Source organism: Nipponia nippon, unplaced genomic scaffold (assembly GCF_047370975.1).
Source record: "Nipponia nippon isolate SJK-2023a ecotype South Korea unplaced genomic scaffold, ASM4737097v1 scaffold_1, whole genome shotgun sequence".
Taxonomy (NCBI): domain Eukaryota; kingdom Metazoa; phylum Chordata; class Aves; order Pelecaniformes; family Threskiornithidae; genus Nipponia; species Nipponia nippon.
This window is the reverse complement of record NW_028262290.1, coordinates 56,555,326-56,571,349: the sequence shown is the minus strand read 5'-3', so window position 1 is coordinate 56,571,349 and position 16,024 is coordinate 56,555,326. Positions and strand designations below refer to the sequence as shown.

Sequence of the window (16,024 nt, the reverse complement as noted above, 5' to 3'; positions counted from 1 at the left end):
TCTTTACACGAATGAACTAATAGCATTAAAATCACTTTTGTTCCTAGAGATTCTAATTATAATGCATGGTTGAAATTATTACTGAAACTCAAAGTGAGCCCCTAAATATATTATCAATCATTTTTCCCCTTCAGAAATGCACATAGGAGTTGTGTCAAAACCAGCGATGGCTGTATCAGTATCACTGAAGGGAGAGCACTATCAGTCATTTGGGAAAAAACATCCATTCTGCTTTAATGGTCAGTGCTGAATATTACGCATCAGAAAGTGAAACACACGTTGACCTTCCGCTCCTATTTTCCCCTCTTTATTCTGTGAGCTGTTCCATGTAAGCTTGGAAAAAGGCTGGCAAAACAAAATTCTATTCTTACAATGCATTACGAGATCAACTGTAAGACATTTAAATTAAAAGTAAGTATCAATCCAGCAGGGTTCACTCTTCCTCATCTTTTCTTGGCAAATTAGCAAAGGAGAACAGTACCGCTGTGCAACAGTGGCCACCATCATCAGCCACAGATCATTACACTAATGCACTGGAGAATAAACCCAACCCTCTCAACCTAGTAGTAAATAATTCAATTGGCAGGAAAGGAATAAAATGCACATGAACTGTCATGACCATCCATCCATTAATGCTGCCTCTAACTCAGCTTTATCAGCGGGGGTTTCTTTCAAAAGCAGTGGAAGAGCCATTCAGGTAGAACCTCCTAGCATCCTCTGCCTGAGAAATGAGCAAGAGCGGTTTAGGATCTGAAAATACAATTTTCATTCCAAATGAATAAGGTTGAGACAAAGGTCAGAGATTTATTATTTCATTACTGGTTTCAAAGTTAAGACTTGAGCCCCGCAATGCAAACATGAGATTATATGCTTAGTTAAAAACAATTAGTTTTAAAATCAGCAGTACGCAAACAACTGAATTTCTGTTCAGTTGATAAAGCAGCTAGCTCATTTTTGTATTAAAAATTCAATCCATACACAGAACGTAGGTGATGATGGGAGGGGGTATTGCAGGATATCATCCTCTCTACTTAGCCAGAGGAAAGCCAAAGAAACTTCTAAAAAATGCTGTCTCCAACATTTTGTCTGGACAAAGCTTAAACAACACAGAAGTTGGACTTCATATTTAGGTTTTTAAGGCAGTTGGATGCCTCCATCCAAATCTACCCAAACTACCGAAGCATATAAACCCCACTGATGTGAACAGCAATTAACATATAAATACTTCTGCAGTTGTGAATTTTACTCTGGCCCAAGCAGAGGAGCGAACACAGGTGAGAAGCGTACAGAAGGTCTTACCTGTTTGGTGATATCATAAACAATCACCGCTGCTGCTGAACCTCGGTAGTACATTGGAGCCAAGGAATGAAACTGTTAAAACATAACCCCCACAAACAAAAAATATCATTAATAAATCAGAATTATCACACTTCGTCGGGTCACAAAGACTTGTCATGGCAGGACCACCGACTTTCTTTCATCCCATAGAGAAAAAGACATCTTTGGTAGTTAAATCCCAAGGCAGCAGAGCTCCCTTATCTCCGGCTGTGCTTCATTCTGCTGGATTTACGCCACCAGCACTTACTGGTTCAATGCATCTTTTCCATTACAGGGCATGGACTCTGAGGACAAGTTTTGACATGAAGATCAGCTGCACTTGGAGGCCTAACCTGACGGCATACACATCCCCTCCCCTGGCAAACAGCAATGTTTTGCTTTGTAGTTGCAACAGACTGGATTCAGCTTGTGTTCAATTTTTATAAAACATTGCAAATCACTTGGATAAAATTAACTTGTCAGAAACTCTGAATACCTGTCATGTTTAGATATCCTGTACTATGACAGATACTTTGAAAAACATGGGTTCCCGCAGTTTAAGTTACTCTTCAGCTTTTTGTTTCAAGGGAAACAACCTTTAAGAAAAAAAAAAATCAAGCAATAAATATGTTTATTTTAACAACAGCTTGCCAACGAGCAGCATAATTTTCATAATTTACCACGACTAAGCAGCTGATTTAGAACTTCAGCTTATAATTACACAGAGAAAGGAAGTCAAAAAGCCTTTCTGCTGATTTAACTAAACTTAGTCTTAAGCAAACCAAAAATAATCTTTCTTGGAAAATACATTTAGTCTCACTGTACTTGCACAGCCATTTTACAGATTTTTATTTGTAAAGTCATCTGAAAAAGTTTCATATAAAGCTGCAGCCAATAACTGAGGTCAACTCCTAAATCAAATGGATTATTAGGGCAGGGTATGGATCTCACTGCCCAGTGCGTGTGCACGGATCCATGTGTTGCATTGCAAACCTTCGCAGATTTACTGGACGCATCTTTTCCTCAGAACTGTACTTACAGACTGAGCATTTAGACCTAGCAGCTTCCATATTTCGTGCTGTTTCACGTGTGATGTATAAAGTGAGTTATTTGTAATACTGGTTCATTTGCCAGTTTGTAAGCTCTTTATCACAGATCACACGCTCCAGCTCAAGGTCAGTACTTTCTCTTAGAACAGTAAGGATGCACAGCAGCAGTGACAGATGGTCAAGTCCTGAAGTGTTTTGGGGAGCGAGGCAGGTGGGAGAGCTCATTAATAGGAGAAAACAGCAGGAAGGAGGATGAGAAAAGAAAGAGGAATCAGTCAAGAAGTAAGGTCTGAAGAAAAGGGATCAGCCAAGATCCGGAGGGAGTTGGGTAGATGCGTGCCTTCCGGGCTTTTAGTGTGTGGCTTTATTACTTGCATGTGTAATGCAATAAATGCTTTCCAGAATTTTTAGGCTTCCAGATCACGACAGAAATTTCCAATGTGCTGTGTTAAAGTACCCTGGAAATCAGGGACCTTAACTCTGGAGGGTGGATCTGACCTTTCGTGGTATATGCACACCCCTCCCAGTCTGTAAACTCCTGGAAAAAACATACCCTACACGCATGCTGATTTGGTTTTAACCTAGATTACGAGGTATTCATGAATTTACAAAGAGCTCTCAGATAACAGTAATCACCCTTCACAGGAGCCATGCAGTTAAACTCCCATGCTTCAAATTCCTTCAATACTGGCCCAGAAAGCACACTGAGAACCTGTATGACTGTATGACATCTTGGGAATTTCTCTCCCTTTTCTTTTGACCAGGTGACAAGAACACTTTCCATAATAGCTGTTTCACTGAAGAATATTGCCAGTGTTAGGGCCAGAAAGTAAAAATAAAAATAATAAAAAACCAAAACCAAAACCAAACACAAACAGAAAAGCAGACCTCTCTCACTGGATCCTGCGCAAGTAGATTTTAATGGAAGAGGATGCAAACTACCATTTTTTGGGTAGGATTAATTTTTAGCTGGATTCCCAAACCAGCTTGTGCATCAGATATGCCCCAGGCTCAGCCAAAAGGAAGGGGCTGGAAAGCGTGGCTGAGAAAAAGAAGGAAGGACAGGAGCACTAGAAGCCACATTCCCATCAGTTTATTCCACACTCAAATAGCTCTGCACTTGCAGAACTACTTTGTGCTCATCTCTGCTGGCATAGTCTACTGCCACTGTCAGTTTTACTCTTTTTTTTCCCCACAAGGAAAGCAATAATTCTTTTAAATCAGTGCAGGTAAAATGCATACACAAGGAAAACTTCTTTTGAAACATTTGGAAAGATTAATTAATCACTTCAACAGCATGTTGCATTTCTGTAACAGAAATACCAAACTACATCAAACTATGTTTGACCTGCTCCTTGTGTCAAGAAACATAAGAACCAGAGGCACAGCATGCAGGAGGAATGCAGTTCCTCTGCTACTTAAGACAAAATAATCTACTTAAATACTCCAGTTCCTCACAAGCTTAGAAAGAGGGGGGGCAAGATCACAGCAAGCTAGGCACAGAAAGACAACTGCCTTTGAAAGGCACTCAGGTTCAGTAGTTGTTGTTAACACGTAAGTATGACCTCCCTACTCTACTGAAAATCTATTTACTTGCTCAGCTGACAGGACAGTTACTTCCTCTTTCATGATTCTATAGCAATATTTTAGCTATAAGGCATTTTAAAAGGAGAAAACATTTTGTCCATATTTAGGCATGTAGTTTCAGGATTTGTTTTTTTTTAATGTCAAGTGATACATTTCATCTGGCATTTAAGTTTATATTCCTATTTGGATAAACCTGACACTCAAGATTTCATTTTTTACATTGGATAAAGTGACCAAAATGGGATTACAATACATCTTAATGCAATTTCCTGTGGTCTTTGAGGAAAAACGTACTTTGAAACTTTTTAGTAACAACTGAAAGTATGCTAATAACAACTATTATCAGTTACCACAGTATAGAATATCAAATAAAACCAATATTAAATCCCCTTTGTCATTCTTTTGTACAGCCTAATAAAGAAACATGATGATACACTATGTCACAGTCATAAGAAATCACTGTTGTCCACAAGAAAACAGGAAAAGATTCTTTGCAACGCTGAATGAATCAAGAGGGGTTGAAAAATTGTAACTCTGAGTAAGTTTCATGATCTAATAATAGACCCTTAACAAATGTGGTTTATGAGCATGGATTTTTCAATATCACAAACATACTAGTAAAAATATTATGCAAATAGTTATGTTTATTTGATGCCTTTTTTTTGCGCTTTTTTTTTTCTTTTAAATCAGTGCCCAAAAGCAAAGTCCTTTTTCTGGCCTAATTACCTGGAAAAAGAGAGTCACGCAAAATTAATTAAAGGGATACAAAGTACTAATGTGCACATTTTTCACCTGCCAAGGACCAAATGTGGGACAGACACTCAAAACAAGAGACACACAAAAAAGCAGCTCACAAAATTAAATCTCACAGGACTACCTTCTGCATTATGAATTACAGTGTCTATAACCTCGATTTTATAGCTCAGTATTTCTGTACCCAGTAATTCCCAAGAAAATTAGGAGAAACAGGAGCAGTTGGAGATTTAGCACGAGCACAGCTTTGCTTCTCCAGAAGGGCCACCCAAAACGCTCAGGCAGCCACCCCCGGCTCTGCCACGCAGACATCCAGGTCACAGGAATACCTCCCATCAATGGGTAAACTATCATTAGCACCTCACCTACTGTGGAAATTTAGAAGTCCTGTGCCTCTCATTCAGTACCTGCAAAAAGTTTGCCTATTTGCTAATACTGATCCACTGCCCATTAGCCTGTTCTGCTTTTGTAGGGGTTGATAACAACTTGTGAGGCTTTGGTCACTAACCCATGCAATAGTTAAGTTGTAGGGGCACATTTTCCAATTCAACAGCTACAGCCAGGCCAAAAGGGTCATTCAAAATATAAATAAGAAACTTATTTTACCAAAGACATGCCAAAACCCAAAAATCAATGACTGGTGTAGCTCCACGCAGACTTTTAAGACTCTCTTCCTCAGAGCATGCCACACAGCATGCTATATACCTCCACAATCGCGTAAACACTGGTGCAATGCTAACTGGGTTCAGAGCACCTTCGTGCTCGTGCTCCTCTACCAACATCTCCACTTCGCACTTGTGGTTCATCATCTCTGCCACTAAGGAAGAAGTAGTGAGGCCACATGCACGTTATGAAATTTCTTCTGAACGGAGGTCCCCTTTTTCTCTCAGAATCCAACTAGAAACTGCCCAGCTTTTGCAGTTGTACAGCCCTGCAGCATAGAGGACAAATTCAGTCGTAAGTGCTGCAAATGCAAGTTCAGCATAACCAGAGTTGTTCTCGTTGATTCCAGGAATATTTTGGGATTCTGCAACCCCTGATCTGGCCATCTCACTGAAGTCAACAGAAGCTTTGCCCTTGCAAAGGGCAGAAAAATGGAACCAAGCAGCCATTAAGGAATTTACTACCGATTTAAAAGCTCTCTAACATTTTGCTTTCTGTTTCCTGTGCATCTCATCATGGAGAGGTATATTTGGTCACAGGTAATGGTTTTCACAGTTCCTCTGTACTAACAGTACAGAATGGGGAAGAAGAAAACCCCACAGAGTAGCTATATCACAATACTTAAAAGAGAAAAACAAATTCAAGGTAACACAATGCAAATCACACCCGAGTTGTGGTAGTGAAAGTCTCTTAACCATGTCTTATGTAATAGTGGTTTAGAAAGCAAAACAGAGGCCAAATAAATACAGAAATAAAAAACTACTACTCCTGCCCACTTATATAGAGGCTGACAAATGCTGCTGAAGACAGTCTGGATTCACTCAATCTGCCAGGCACACCAGGGAACACTAATTCATGCCCGCAGCTCTTTGCACTGTCCTGTAGTGCTACACCCCAGCGCTGGCTTACTGCCACAGCAGGGCTGCCTCTTCCAAACTCCACAGCCAAGAGGAAAAAAAAAAAACCAAACCAAAAACAACAACAAAAAAACCCACAACGCCTCTATTGGGTTACTTTTACCATTCTAGACTGTAAAGAACATCACTCGTTCTTGCTGCAAAAGAATTATAATTCTGCCTACAAGCATGGCTGGAAAGAGTAAGGATGCACAGAGTAAGCAGAACCAGATCAGCGCTCAGCAAGTCTTACGTACCTTCTCACGTCAAGGGCTGAATTCAGCTAAGATTTTTCCACACGGTGCCTTTTCAAGCACCTGCAGGTGCATAGCAGCACAAGATTTGCTTCCTGGCAGCTGTACTCATTTGACAAGATTTCATTCCCATTCTTGAGAAGCTGCTCTCTGACTATGTACATTGCATCCCAGTGGCCAAGACCAAACCACTCGGCTCCTCTCAAGGTCAGAGATGCTTACCCTTTCTTTATCTGGGTGCCATTAATGGTAAGGACAGCCACAGCTTCTGGCTCTCTGCTAGCCGCTTACGTGTGTGGGCAGTGCCATAGCTCCGCAACTTCCTTCCCTCACACACACACTCACCTTCCTAGACTAGGACCTTCATGCACCTTGGTCCCCTTGCTCAGCAGTCCATTCCCATCCCCTCCACAGGTGATTTTGGGTGTCCTGTTTCTCCTGTCCTTGGCCCTTCCTGCCACGCCACCCCCACAAACCCCTTCAGTCCTATTCCCAAACCCACCAGAAGCACACTCCTCCTCACACTTTGGCCTCTGTTCCTATACCCCGAACCACTGATGTTCTTGTGATGAAGCCCATGGTAGACCAGTGCCAGAAACACATTACTACCCGCCTGTTTAGGAGAGCTGCCTTAACTGCTTGTACGGATCAGGCAAGCACCCACCGGGGAAGAGCCAGAGGTTGCCACCACTGCATCTGCGTTGCAGGAGGTCATTGAAGCAGTCTGTGCACCATGAACAGTACCTATTCTACAGCTTGGGAGCCTCTACTTGCCCAGCTCTGGGCATTTACATGCCCTGCTCCCATCACCTTCGAGGCAGCGGCTGCCAACAAACAGAAAATCAGGGTGTGGAGAGAAGCGAAGGCAAAAACCAGAAGCGTCAAACAGATTATCCTGACACATAAGCTTCTCGCACAAGAAGCGGCACAGGGATGCATACAAAATTCCTGACATTCTCAGCTGGCAAAGAGCGAATGGAAAAATGTTATGTGTGAAAGCCACTATCAGATACCATTTAGCATTTCATAACCTTGAGTAGTTTTCCCTACGTGACTGATGGCTGAGATTCCAGTTCTCAGGATTTGCAAGCTGAATAAATCAGGAAAGATCTGTCTGTCTCTGACCTACGAGTATTTTTTGCTAGTTAAATTGGAGAGATATATATAAGAATAAGCATTTTTCTCAAATATGTAAGAATTCTTAAAGTGAAGAGGGAAAAATTCCATCATTTTAGGATTATCTTTTGAAGGTATTTTAAACAAGCAGAAAACAAACTTTTGCAACATCACAGAAGTGACCTGAGCTTAGCCCTTCTGAAGTTTACAGTCATTAAACAAAGGATGCAAAAGACACTACAGCTAAACCACAGCTCACTGTCAAGCTACACATGCTACAAGTTTGTTGAGGCTTAAGAAAAAACACATCCACATGCATCTCCTAAATGATTTACCATGCTTTACGCTCAATCCAAAAATAGTAAGAATAACATATTCACTTATTAGGTTGTTCAGCTTAGGGGAAATGTCCCAGTCAAGACTGCGGCAAGGACAAGTCCTGCTCTGAGGAGCATTTTCACCTCCTACCTTGTGATGCTGTCTCTGAATCACTAGGACAACTACTGTCACTCAGAAAAAAGAGAGGGCTATAAAGTGCTGTAGATATCTCATCTGTCAGCCTTTTCCTGGAAATAGAGCAGTTTTTAAAAAAAAAAAAAAAAAAAAAAAAAAAGCCCACAACTCAGGGTAATTCCTGTCAAGGTTTAATTTGGGCTCAAGTAATTGAGGCTCCTTCTATTAAACAAAATTAAAAATCCCAGAGTTCAACACAGTAAATTTAAAAAGGACAGAGATAAATTTTCCTGCCCTAGAAACACAGCCCTCAGGCTCCCTAACTATTTGCTACAATATTCCTCAGCTGGCAAAATGGAAAGCTGGCAGCCACCCAAGGTATTCAGACAAAGCATTGTAATTAGAAGCTACTTAGGGCACCATGAACCAAAATGTATGCTAATAAAAACATCATTAACTATCTTGTGAAGAGACTCTTCTTAGGGGAGGGAATCTTTGCTAACAATAACATAATTGTCGTGCATTTAAGTCCTGAACTCCACAGCAACAATTTAAAGCTGATGGGGGAAAAGTGAGATAGGGAAAAAAGTGACATTTGGAAAACAGTCAGGTGGAGGGAAAGTGACTCTGAGAAACAGAATAAAGCCAGCTTGTCTGACAGCACACCAACACAAAGCAACTGGGCCTGCAGAGACCAGTACTTAGGAACAGAAAAGCAGGGGGATTTTCTTAAGTGTGCTGCCAGTTTCAGGTTCTCCCTACCCAAAAAAGGGAAAAGAAGACATAAGATAAAAGGATTAAGAAGCTCTCTCCTTTTGTAATCAAGTACAATGTGAATTTTCCACAGCAAGAACTGCTGGAGAGCCACGTGCCCCTCTCCAGAGTCTCCTCCGGGAAGGACAACGAGCATTCGCTCCCACCAAGGCTATGGTAGAAACGCTTTTGATCTCCATTTTCTGCTGCATTATTGTCACTCTGCAGAAGTAACATTTGCTTATTATTTCCCACAAAATGGCAATTCTGCTTCCTTCTCTACTCTGCCCACAATTCCAAGTTTCCTGACACAAAGGAAATAAAATATTATATCTATTATCCATACGAATCAGAAGTTATCTGTTCTCCATGACCGACCTCTAACTGGCTGGCCTGTAAAATAAGGTTCTTCAGCTAACTCAGGTGTTCCTACAAGCTTTTAAACCCAACAATGACCAGCATTTCCGAAGGCTCACAACGGTACAGGTGGCTATCTGAAAGTTGATTTAACGCCTCAAGGGGGTGCTGAGTGCTTCCAGCTGGCTTCTCTGAGCACCCAGGACAGGGCTCCTTTCCAGAAGCAGCCACACGAACTTCCCATTTCTCCCAGCTGACTGAAGGCGGCGAGGAGGGCACACTGGTTCTCAAAGAGCATTGCTTAAACAATATCCTAGCTTGCGACTAGGATATTTAAGAGTGGTTTCTCTACACTCTCCAGGCTGGCAGTTTCCCAGTGTTGCCCAGAGAAACTCACGAAAAAGGAGAAACTCATGAACGAGGAGCGCAGAAGTGCCACTGCTGTTGTTTCTGCCTGCCCACTCTACCACGGTTAAGGTTTGAACTTAACTTCCATGGCATAAGTAAGGCTTCAGTTAAATCTCACCCAGGGCTCTTCTGCTGTGAAGGCTCCACATCCACACGTAGACGTAGCAACAGCTGGCACAGCTGGGGAAGCATAGAGCGTCCTGACTCCAGAATAAGCACATGCAAGTCCTACGCTTGGCCTTGCGTTTAGGAGAATGAAGCCAAACAGAGGCAATGTTGAAAGAGCAGGAAGTCCTAAACACTGCTATGAGCAGTATAGACAATAGGTGCATTGATGAAACTTCCAGACTTCAGCAGTGGAACATAAAGCCTCAACAAAAATCGCAGAGAACAAGGGAAGGACAACAGCTCTCAAAGCAGAAACACCACTGACAAGACATCTATTAGTACACTATGAAAAACAGAAATAGGCCCAGAGGCTGGGGTAGGCTGGAAGCTTTGGGTCATCGCTGTTGTTCAGAGGATAATGAGAAAGAAATTAACAGGGGAAGACATTTGATCTTGAATAGCAGATCAGAAGGAACAACACAAAAAAAAGTAACCAAAATCCCAGGTACAAATTAAAGTGAATAAGCTATTGAGAAGCGTCATGTGTTTAGCTGTAAAATGGGGATGTTGTAGGACAGAGAATGACCTGGAACAGTATGGACCTCACCTTGGGAAACTTGTCTGCCTCCGTAGCTAGAACTCAACACTCATCAACTTTGTTTACTCTATCACCCCAGTTACCTAGGGTCCTAGTGAAGAATTGGGGATACACTGTGCAAACACAGAAGAAAAAGATGGTCCCTGGCTTAAAGAGGTTATAATTCACGATTACACATGACAACCTGTAACATAACTTATCTGTAACAGATTCTGAGCAATTTAACAAGGTTTGTGGTGGTCACTGCTCATCATTGTTGGACACAAAAAAAAAGGAAAGCAGATGTTTGAAAAATGATGAACTTAAAAAAAAATTGAGAGGAAACATAAGGGACTAGATGGGAAGGATGGATTTTGTGTCCAAGAGTCAGAGCTCAGTCACGGACTTCCTTCCTCAAATGAGGCACCATTTAGTTCAGTAAATATGACTTTGTTAATATTCACCTACTTAAAAAAAAAAGCTTTGAGAGTCTTAAGACTATGTGGGAAAATAGATTAATACTTATATCTAAATGTCAAGAACTGAGTTTGGTATACTAAAGAGCTAAAAGGGAAAAAAAAAAAAAAGAAAGCAGAGCAGGGCAGCGGAAGGAAGAGAGCGAGAGAGAGAGTAAGCAAGGAAACTCAAACCATGGGAAAGAAAACTGAATCTTTGCTACCTCTTGCAATAATTAGTCAGTTATCAGCTCCAAACCATGCAGAAATGGAACAAACAAGATTCAAGGGAAGGAATTATGCTATACTTCAAATATGTTTTTCAAGATCCGTTTTCCCATCATAAATAACATACTGAATTGCTAAGAGTCAACAGATTTCATCAGGGCCACTTTACATCATGCTGCTTATCGTAAATAAAAGCACAAGCACTTCCTGCACTTAACAGCAAAAATCTTCATTGCCTGCAATTCACGTACAAGGTATGGAGAATACAGTGGGATGTATCAGGACTTGACATTATAGCCTGTGTAAGCATCTCTTTTTACCCCAACCTAACATGAGCATAGCTACGTTTTTCTATGAACAGGAACAGTGCAATTTCACAAGAAAGTCTGAAGATATTTTAAAACGCGTGCATGGGTTTTTCCACTTCCTTCAAACTTCTCAAGATAAATGTGGGCATGCATTAAGAGAACTCTACAGTTCTACAGCCTATTACTGCATACTACTGCCACTGAGGCTATTAAAAGAAACGAATGACCAACCAGGCTTACACAGAGTCAATATGAACTAATGCCCACAAACTCCGTTATGGCTTTTTTGAAAAGCCAAAGGAAAAGCTACTTAATTTGAGCAATTCACTTCACACACTTGAAAAATCAAGATGAAAACCCTAAGTGGTTCAGGTTGCTGGTGCTTATTTCCAAAATAATAACAGCAGACACAACCCGTGCCCATATTCAATGTCCCAACGCAGGAAAACCCTGGAGTCACCACCTAAGTTCAGAACACCTGCCAGCCCACGGGATGGAAGTCAAGTGCATTCCAAGACCAATGAAAACTGCCACATGTAAACCTGATGAAACCAGAGAGGAGCTGTAGACTGCTTGGGCGCTGCCCGAGCTGTCTTGAGGAAAGTGGCTGACAATTCACACCAGGATTTTTTTTTTTTTTCAGGTAAGTGCTGTGGTCAGCCTGCCTCTGCATTTTCCCCACCTGTGAAATGGGAACCTATACACATGGTGATGGCTGACCACCTGCTTCGCAGAGCCTTGCAAAGATTCAGTAGGTTTATACTTACGGAGTCTTCTGAAGATGAAAGGTTTAGAAAAAGTATGCCAACACATTAAAAGAGACCAGGATAACAAAGACATACTGCAAAGTAATACTCACTCTTTCCTGACCAGCTGTGTCCCAGATCAGAAATTTATGAAGCTCATTCCCACAAGGCACAGTTTTAGTCATGAAGGATGCTCTGAAAAGAAGGAAGCAGCAGAAATTTGTAACTTGACCAACACTCTGAATATGCAACCTATAGACCTTAGCCAGTTCTGCTGGGTTAGACCGCATATGGGGAAACTCCAAAACCTTGATAAAATGCCTACAGAAGTGAAAGTCTCCCATTTCTCAGATGAAATATATGATACCTATGTATGTATTTTAAAAGAAGGGAAAAGCTTCTGAGGTTCAGAGGGCATTTGTGCATGGGCCCAGGACCACAAATGCTCCTGCCACTCACACATAGCTTCTGCTGCTAGTTAGCTCCATCTTCTTGCTGATATGGACCTGAGAAAAAGGCATCAGCTAGCATCATACCAGGTAACAGATGTGCAACTTTTCAGTTAAACCTAGGAGACTGGATCAGCAGGGAGCAGAAGAGTCACCTGCTGGAATGCATGTGGTGAACAAATGGAAGGAACTTCTTCCCCCTCCCAACTCAGATGAAGAAATCTTCATAGCTTCTTGTATTTTTTTGTAGGAAATGCGATTTGTCTATGTTTTCACAGTGTGATTTTTCTTCTTTTAGGAAAGAGGGTTACAAGTTCATGGGCTTTTTCTACAGTATAGCATTTCAACTGAAAACTGGCTAGGAGAGACGGCCAAACTTCTGGTAGATTTCCCCCCCCCATCCATCTGGATACTGCTGAACAATTCCTGTTGCGGTAACTTTTTTCCTGGTTCATAAAGAGGCATTTGATACAATGCACTGTCAGTACAAAAGCACCAAATGACATCAAATGACATATGACTGATCGAAACATTTCCTGAGAATGATATACCAGAGTTCTCCTTTACAGACACCTGCAAATTGCTCAAATTTAACAATGCTGCATTGCCTATAAAAATATTAAGTTAGGCAAAAAAAAGCAGCGTTTTCTTTGGTTATTTTCAGGGTGTGTCCCTTCAGTTGTCACTCTCCTTCTCAAAGCATTAAGCAACACTTTACAGCTTCAAAAACAGGAACTTTAGAGCCGCAGCACCTACTGTAGATGGCAAGGATTCTATATTTAAAACATTTGATTAATTTGGAAGAAAATAAAAATAAAAACCTTATCTATACAGACAAGTAATATCACCTGCATGCAAGCTAGCCTTCACATTTGAATCCTCAAATAGAAGCATATTTTCCCTCTGTTATCATAATTATGAAAATTAAAGGGATTTTTTCTTTCCATTTGAGCAGAAGACATTTACTTAGCAACAACTACTTGGGAAAAAAGCCTGCTGATGATTTAGAAGTAAAGAACGACTCAAGTTCCCATCAATTCCTTCACTGCAAACAAGTGTCCTTCAGTGAGTAATGTTATTCATTACATGTTTCCTTTCCCTCTGTCCATTTTTCTCTATTCATTACATTCAGGAGTCCAAAATTGCCCTGGAACTTCAACATGCAACTTCCAGCTGAGACTCCTTCATGCATCAAAAGGCAGAGCTTTGGAAGATATCATCTAACCCTCTGAACACCACACAGCAATCAATACCCATCCTTCACAGGTGATTTAAAACAGCTCTAACACGCAAGCCAGATCAGCCCTTCCCACCCAAATAACTCCTTTGTGAACATTACATATTAACTTCCTTTCCCATAAGAGATCAAGAATTTTCAAAATTTTCCAGGTAACATTGGACTTGGTATATTTGTCCCCAAGATGTTAAAAGAAAACAATTTTGGAATTAAAATCAACTAAAGGATTAATAGGCTTCTGATGGTCTGACATGCAGAAGCTTGGCAGTTTTTAAAGAAGAACAGGTGTGAATTAATTAGACTTAGTTTAAATTGCACTGTCGCTATTTTGAGAAAGACAGGATGCTGTAACATGTCCTAAACCTAGACGAAAGGATGTCCGCATCTGGGAACAGACATTGTCCACGTTCCAGCCCAGCCTGGCAGGACACACAACATAGGTACGTTAAAGGGCTCCCCACAGTTCTCCTGCCATTACTTAGCCATGGGGTGTCCTGGTCATTGTGCAGATCATGGCCTCTTTGGGTTGTGGGGTTTTGGATCTTGAAGCTCCAAGGATCAGATTTGATAGCTCATTGACCAGTGGGAACTAAAGTGATTTTAATCCTAAATTCCTATGGCCAAAACACAACGTAAAGTGGGAAGCTCTTGACAAGACAAAAAGAAAAGGACACCAGCCAAGTAAGACATCCAAGAATCTCTTGGTGTAAGATGGGTGAAGAAAAAGAAAACAGAACAGCTGGAAGTCATGGCTATGCCCAACACAGGTCAATACTGCATGCTTCTGGACAGCCCCAGAGAAGAGGTGATTTCAAGAGACACCATTCACAGGAGGAGAACGGCAGAGGTCTGTCAGCCTTATTTATTGCAGCCAGATTATGCTGCAATATGGTTAAGTATTCCCAGAACAGGGAGAGCAGAGCAGACCTGGTTTGAAGCAGCCTCAGACTCTCTAAACAGGTAGCATGAGCTGAAAGCCATTAAAGGGGACTAAAGGGTTCAGTGAGATTGATAAAACTGGAGGAAAAAACCATATACAGTATTCAGAGCCTTGAAAGTAAGGAAAAGAAAGGAGCTCAGCAGAGGGCAGTGAGTTAAAAAAATATATAGAAGAAAAAAGATATTACGCATGGTACTTACCCAATAGTAGGACTAATATTGTGATCAAAGTGGTCCTGGACAAACCGACAAACAATGCTCGATTTCCCAACCCCAGTATCCTGAAAATAAAGGAAACCATGACAGTGAGTTCAGGAGATCCTAGAGATCAATACTTCACCTGAAGAAACAGACAAATATTAATTTGTGAAATTAAATCCTCTCTAGTGGCAAGTGGGGCAGGTTGAACATTTCAAAAAAGCGAGCACATGGATTACCCTTTTCAAATGTCAGCATTGCGAATGGAGCTCCCTGGTCCCCTTCCCAACACTCCCTTCTCTCCAAGCCTTTTATGTTTTGGGGCAGATTTTATATTCCTGTTTCAAGGACTGCGGTACTTCAAGCATAACCATTTACTTGTACAAGAAAATCCTGCGCTTTCAAACACATGGTGCGTTACCCAGCAAAACGAGAGAAACAATTTCATCCAGACCTGTTGCAAGGGCAGCCCAAGCACGCTTCCAAAACAGATTACTAACACCAACCTTTTAGTACACTGACAGCACTAACTTAGTAGAACTAACCTTTCCATGGCAATACAAACAAGCCTACTTGGTGCAAACTTCACAGAGGCTTCAGGTGGTTTTGAAAAGGCAGGAATCCAAAGAGTTGGATCTCCAGAGATGTGCAACTATCCCTGTGCAGGTTGTGTTACTGGACTGCAGTGAAACAGCAGTACTTTAAATGCAGCATAACTTGCACTCTACACTGCAATGTGGCAGGCTGCTTCCATTTGCAGCAACAGTCTTATTTTACACACACACACACACGCAATCTGTAAGGAAAAATAGCAGCAGTACAGTACTAGAATAAAATTCAAAATAAATGCTGGGGCGGGGGGGGGGAGGAAAGCTTGACATTACTCAGAAATACTATTTTAGGCATTTAAGATATGAACAACTTCCCCAAAAAGCTGCATTTTTCAGTTTGTCTCTGCTACTCCATGAAGCCTTGGATGGTAGGTAGAAGAACACAAATTATACAGACAATTATCAAGAAAGAAGAATAGCAATATCACTATGTCTCCTGTAGAATGGCAAAAAGCCTCCTTAGAGACAAAAAGGAGGCCAGCAAATTGATCCTGACCTTTCCCAGACATTAACAACGACAGCCCAGGGTCCAATCTAACTCATTAAAAAGTCAATGGAAAGT

The 16,024-nt window shown here is 41.3% G+C and overlaps 1 protein-coding gene across 2 annotated transcripts in view; it reads right to left on the bottom strand.

Moving 5' to 3' along the window:
- RAB31 (RAB31, member RAS oncogene family) overlaps nt 1-16,024 on the bottom strand; it is a 64,117-nt gene that overhangs the window by 21,339 nt on the left and 26,754 nt on the right. For both annotated transcript variants that reach the window (XM_087756765.1, XM_087756773.1), the window contains exons 2-4: nt 14,855-14,934; nt 12,142-12,223; nt 1,300-1,371 (exon numbers count right to left, since the gene is read on the bottom strand). In XM_087756765.1, coding sequence (XP_087612891.1) covers nt 1,300-1,371; nt 12,142-12,223; nt 14,855-14,934 — 234 coding nt within the window. The remainder of the gene's footprint in view (nt 1-1,299; nt 1,372-12,141; nt 12,224-14,854; nt 14,935-16,024) is intronic.